The sequence below is a fragment of the Lepidochelys kempii genome, chromosome 6 (assembly GCF_965140285.1).
Source record: "Lepidochelys kempii isolate rLepKem1 chromosome 6, rLepKem1.hap1, whole genome shotgun sequence".
In the NCBI taxonomy this organism is placed as follows: Eukaryota; Metazoa; Chordata; order Testudines; family Cheloniidae; genus Lepidochelys; species Lepidochelys kempii.
In genome coordinates this window covers 9,849,602-9,855,127 of record NC_136385.1, presented here as the reverse complement: position 1 = coordinate 9,855,127, position 5,526 = coordinate 9,849,602, and the positions used below count along the sequence as shown (strand labels likewise).

The 5,526-nt window shown below is 56.7% G+C and overlaps 1 protein-coding gene across 1 annotated transcript; it reads right to left on the bottom strand.

Annotated features, from left to right (window-relative positions):
• Positions 1-712: 712 nt before the first annotated feature.
• On the bottom strand, positions 713-3,586 carry LOC140912378 (uncharacterized). Its single transcript, XM_073346657.2, has 6 exons — positions 3,478-3,586; positions 2,419-2,933; positions 2,036-2,136; positions 1,545-1,676; positions 1,077-1,156; positions 713-788 (listed from the first exon to the last, which is right to left on the bottom strand). The coding sequence occupies exons 2-4, from the start codon at positions 2,924-2,926 to the stop codon at positions 1,596-1,598; spliced, it is 690 nt and encodes a 229-aa protein (XP_073202758.2). The 5' UTR covers positions 2,927-2,933; positions 3,478-3,586; the 3' UTR covers positions 713-788; positions 1,077-1,156; positions 1,545-1,595.
• Between the last annotated feature and the right edge of the window lie 1,940 nt (positions 3,587-5,526).

The following is a 5,526-nucleotide window of genomic DNA, read 5'->3' as shown; positions in this document are numbered from 1 at the left end:
CCTCCCACAGGGTTCAGGAGAAATTTCGCCCCAGACCCTCCCATTCTGCTCACCTCCAAGAGGTGCTGCAGCTTGTCCGTGGTGGGGGTCTCTGTCAGCAGGTCCCCGAGCATGGTGTCCAGGCTCTGTAAATAGGTCTTGTGCAGAGCCTGCAAGAAGAGGGGAGCACCCGTCAGTCATAGGATCTGGGGCTACCCCAGTCAGGGGAATATTAGGGGGGGGTTCTCTGGGGAGCCCTGGCAAGAGCCAAAAGGCACATCCTGGCCTCTCCCATTCACATCACTCCAGGGACACTTAGCAAGAGTTCATGGCCGAATGCCTGCTGGCTCCTCAATCCTTGCCCTTAGCTGTTCTCTGTGCAGAGCCTGGTACCCAGCAGAGTATGGAGCAGCCAAACCGCAATGGGTGGGAGCTAGGATCCCCGGGTGGGAGAGTCCGGGCAGCAGAGCAGAGAGTGAGGAGAAGAGGGAAGCCTGGGATCAGCCAGAAGGGCTAACGCAATCCCCTCTGGAGGGAAGGGGCCCTCCCTGACAGTTTGTGTCCGCCCCCCTCCCCCGTGCCTCCTGGGCCTGTTCCCAGCTCTGCTCACCTCTCCCCTATTCTCAGCAGCTCCATCAAACCGAGGGAGCAGGGACCAGAGGCCGCTCTTGCTCCTGGGACAGAGAAGTAGGATCAGGACCTACCCGGAAGTGGGTGGTGCCCTGTCCTGTGCCCGTGGTGAAGACGCCTGGAGAACAGCCTGCAGGAGGCAGGATTCCAGCTGCAGGGCAAGCGGCGGCTTCAGTTTGCTGGCGGGAGAGAGGAGCCCGTGTTACACCTTGCAGGACGAGAGGGGTGCTGGCACTGCCATGGACACGACCCCCCTCCCCTGCAGTGATCCCCTCCCTACGGCCACTCGAACGCTACTGGAGTGAAATCACCCCCCAGCCAGGAAAGAGGGGACGTTCCCACCTCCTCTGCTGGGGGATGCGAACAGCCAGAGCTTGGGGTAACGCAGGCCGGGGAGGATCTGTGACTCCCAGCTCTGGCCCGATCAGCACCAGGGTTAGGGCAGCTGGAAGGGAGGGTCCTGGTACCTGAGGCTGCAAACCGCGGCCATGGAGCTGGAGACGATGGAGGTTGGCTCGGACTCCACGGGGAGATTTTCAGTCAGCTCCTGAGAGACCCCAAGGAGACAAAAGCGCACGTGAGATTCAGGCCCCGCAGACCCACAGGCGCTTCCCAGGGAGGAAGCCAAAGTGCTCTGCAGAAACAGCCAGTGTCACCCCCACCCCAACCAGCTGGGCCCCCCATTCCTCCCATCCATCAAACTTCCTCCTTCCTTCCCCCTTTCCCACCCAATTCCTCCCTCCCCTCAGCCGCCCCTCCGGCCTCACAATTCCCCCACTGCCAGCTCCCCATCAGTGTCAGAATTTCCCCCTTCCCTGTTCCCCAGCCTGCAGCCCCAGGAAGCCCTGTCCTCTGCTCCCCCCTCCGGCCCCACTAACTCGTCCTGCCATGTCTGGCTCCCTCGCCCCAGGGGCCGGGCACGGGGTCCCACTCACCGCAGATGTCTCCACCAGGGCCGCTTTGGAGAAGTGCAGCTCCAGAGTGTATCACCCCTGCTTCTGTGTGGAGAAGCACAGACTCGAGACAGCATGGAGGAAACGGAGCTGTTTGGCCCTGTCCTGCACCCACTAGGAGTGGGGTGGGGGGGAGAGAGAGAGAGCCTCTTAGGTAGGGACCACCCCGCCCCACCCAAACCAGCTCCAGGGCTCAGGATCTCCATGGGGTTGGACAGGGAAAGCCGCCCCTCTTCCCGAAACCACAGTGTCGCCCTGCACAGACAGGGGTTGTAACTGGGACCGTGTCACCGGGGAGCGGACACCTTGGCCTGTGTGGGACAAACGCCCCCACTTTGGGGTGCAGGATAACAGAGGAGAAGTGCCCCCCATTGGGGTGATGGATTCTCTGGGACAAGACCCCCTTGCATGGGTGGGGATGGAACAAGGGGCAGGACAGACTCGGGGGCAGCGCAGCTGGGGGAGTTTTGTACCTCAGCTCTGCCCCGGAGGTGCTGCTGGATGACCCTGATGGTGGCTTGTTCAGGGGACACATCCTCTTCCTCCACCTCCTCCAGCTGGGCACTGGGGGTCTCTGCACCGGGGAGGGAAGGAGAAAGGGTCATTTATGCTGCTGCGGGGGGGGATGCAGTGGAGAGAAAAGGCTCCATGTTCCTCCTCCTCTGTAAGGAGCCCCATGGCATTGAGGGCCCCACCCTGCCCCTCTCAGAGATGCCCTCAGCCCCAGGGCCCAGTGGGAGTCAGCCCCCACAAACAAAGTAATCAGGGGAGGCTGGAGCTCCCCCGACTCCGCCCAGAAGCCCACGAGCCCCCCACCGCCCCCGTCCTCCTCCCGTTTCCCTGGGTCTCCCCTCACCTGCACAGAGGGAGCCTTCAGCCTCAGGGCTGTCAGACCCCACGGAGGGGCTGCTGGCCCTTTGGGAGTAGGCAGAGCAGCTGGTGTTCGTGCCAGAGTCGCCCAGCTCCTGCTGTGGGCCAGCTGGGGGCTGCTCAGTGGCCAGGCTGGTGGGTGGCTCCTGCTGGGCCCTGGGGTGTGGCTCCTGGCTCCTCTGCTTCCTGTGAAGGAAGCCCCAGAGCTGCCTTGCCCGGCTCCCGCCGGCTCCTGGGTCCCTCCGGCATAGCATCACCCTGGGCCACCTCCGTTTGGGCCCCGAAGGGGCCTCAGGGCCTGTTATGGGAGCTGGTGTCTTCCTCCTCCTCCAGAAAGCCAGGGAGCTCCTCCTCCTCGCCTGGCCACTGGCCTCTTCCCCGCCCGCGGGGACAGAGGGGCCGCTCTCCTCCTGGGCAAGCCGGCCACTTCTTCCCACTGGCTCCAGAGCCACCTGCCCAGCCTTCCTCCTCAGCATCCACTTCAGCCGCTGCATCCTGGGACTGAGTGGGGAGCAGCCATGAGTCTGGGCTCAAGGCAGCTGCTCATTAACAGGCCGGCCTGATCCCGTGCCCACGTCCCCTCCGCTGAGGCAATTCCTCCTCACCGCACACCCCACCCCAGGGCATGGGGGCTGCCGTCCACACCCACTGGCAGCAGCTCATAGCACAGGCTGCTCCCAACGCTCCCCCTCACCACTGGGGCCCTGTGACACCGGGGGAGTCTCATCCTTTCAGAGCAGTGGGGCTCTCTGTTAGTTTGGACAAGCAGCTCCCTCCACCCCTCCAGGCCCCGCTCCCTCCCCGGCCAGGCAAAGAGCAGCACCTGGATAGTCCCCAGCAAAAGTTTACAAGGTGCGAATCCCAGGAGGCAGGAGTTGCCCTGAGTTCCCACTGATTGGGGGTGGGCGTGTTCAGCATGTGGCAGGTTCTGCCCTCTCCAAAGACTCTCAACATGGGGAACAATCTCCGACAAGGGAAGGGCTGGGAGCCCTGTTGCTGAGCCATTCGCCCCACACTAGGGATGGCTCTGGAGAACTCCACTCACTTGTTCTAGATGGGATGGAGCTGGATGGCAGATGCTCACTGATGGTCCATGATTTGCCCTCCTCCTCAATCTCCCGCCCCCAGATGGGATGGAAAGGGTGCTGCACAATGCCCTGCCAGCAGAGCAGGGGGTAGAAGCCAGGAGATCGAAAGGGGCTGTGAAAACAAGATGATGTTTTATTGCCAGGGGATGGATAAACCCAGGCTAGCAGCCGGGGCTTCACAACACTGACCTACGGCCAGCAGCACACCTCCATCTCCAGGTCTCCTTGTACCTCACGCACATTCCTGAAGCGTGATGACCCACGGGCTCTAGGGGAGTGTCCCCAGCCCCACTGATGGAAACAGAGGCCTGGGCAGGAGAAGCCACTGCCTCAGGGTCGCACTGGGAGTCAGGGATAGAGCCGGGGATGGAGCCCAGGAGTCCTTTGTCCAGGTTCCCACACTAACCACTAGAGGATCACTCCCTTCCAGTGCTGGGACGTGCCAGCGGTCCTCGATTCCCAGGCTCCTTGGCTCTGAGTGTGACCTGTTGTAGTGACTGAGGCAGGGGGTTGGGAGTCAGGACTCCTGGCTTTCATTGGTGGTTTTCCTATTGACCTAAGGGACCTTGGGCCAGCCATTCCCCTGCTCTATGTTTCAGTCCCCAGCAATAAAATACTTACCCATTATTGTAAATTGCTGTGAGATTTACCCAGAAAGAGCCACTCTGTAAGTGCTATGCAGCATTGGACCATCAAAGATCAGATCCAAATTCCTGCCCTGGAATGGGTTACCTAGGGAGGTGGTGGAATCTCCATCCTTAGAGATTTTTAAGGCCCAGCTTGACAAAGCCCTGGCTGGGATGTTTTAGTTGCGGTTGGTCCTGACAAAATTGCCTCCGGAGGCCTTTTCCAACCCTAACCTTCTATGATTCTATGATCCTAGAGTGAGGAGTGTTTGGATCCTGGCTTTCAGTTCAGCCCAGTACAGGGAGAGGAGCTCAGCCTTGAGTTTGGATAGAGGAGGATCAGCCCTTCCTGGGTTGGGAGATGAGCTAAGAGGCCCTTTCATCCCTAGTGGGGTGGGAAAAAATTGATTATTTTTAAAAAAATATTAACTGGATTTGTAATTAAATTAACAATAGGCTTGTTTATTAAAAATCATCTACTTAAAATGAATGATGTGATAGCTAAGCCCCTGGAACCAAAGTTAGCTGAAATGCTAACCCAGCTCTGGACAGCAGTAGCTTCCTTGAAAGGTGCAGAAAATATTTTCTTCATTTCAGTTTATTCAAATAGTTCAGTTCACTTGACTAGTTCGTTGAAATTGAAGAAAGCCTTTGGGAGTTCACTAAACAGGCAACCTTGTTTTCCTCCCTCAATCTATGGATAATCTATGGATCTACTAGTTCATAAATCAGGAAACACGTGGCGACCAGAATGTATCATTTCAATTCACTAACCACACATCACATTTCCTTTGTTTAAGAAATCAGTTAGTTTTAAATGAAAAACATTTTTGATACAACTCTTTTCTTATGCTTCTTTTTCTAGCTCTGACATGACCTTGCTGTGTGACCAAAGAGAGGTCACTTCCTTTCTCTTTACCTCTGTGTCATGGGGATGGAGAAAATTCTCTAAATCCTAGCAGGAGACAGATTTGAGCACGTCAGGAGTTTCAAAGCCCTTGTGCTCAGAAGGACAATGGGTGACTGTTGTTTGGGGCAAGAATCCCGACGGATTTACTACCTCTCTGTGTTTGCCAATCATGAGTTAGAAATTCTCAGTGCCTCTCTGTCTCTGGCTGAATATTTCAACAAACTCTGGACCCAGGTGCTTAGGCAACGACTTCCAACAGTTCAGTGGTTTGACTTCCTCTGAAAATTGGCAGCAAACGTGGACTTCTTCATATATTTATTCAATTTAAATTAGTTTAATAGGTTATAGCAACTATAGGCCTTAACATAGCTTGTCATAGTTTCAAACGTTATCCCTGATAGGTTTGGTTTTTAAAACAAATAAAACTGGTTTTAAATTTATATGTAGAAATCCAATTCAAATGCTTAAAA

Coding starts and splice junctions, on each gene's coding strand:
- LOC140912378 (XM_073346657.2), bottom strand. CDS start 2,926: ATGCAGCGGCTGAAGTGGATGCTGAGGAGGAAGGCTGGGCAGGTGGCT. Junction 2,137..2,418: donor TGAAGGCTCCCTCTGTGCAG/GTGAGGGGAGAC, acceptor TCCCCGGTGCAG/AGACCCCCAGTGCCCAGCTG. Junction 1,677..2,035: donor ACCTCCGGGGCAGAGCTGAG/GTACAAAACTCC, acceptor CCCCACTCCTAG/TGGGTGCAGGACAGGGCCAA.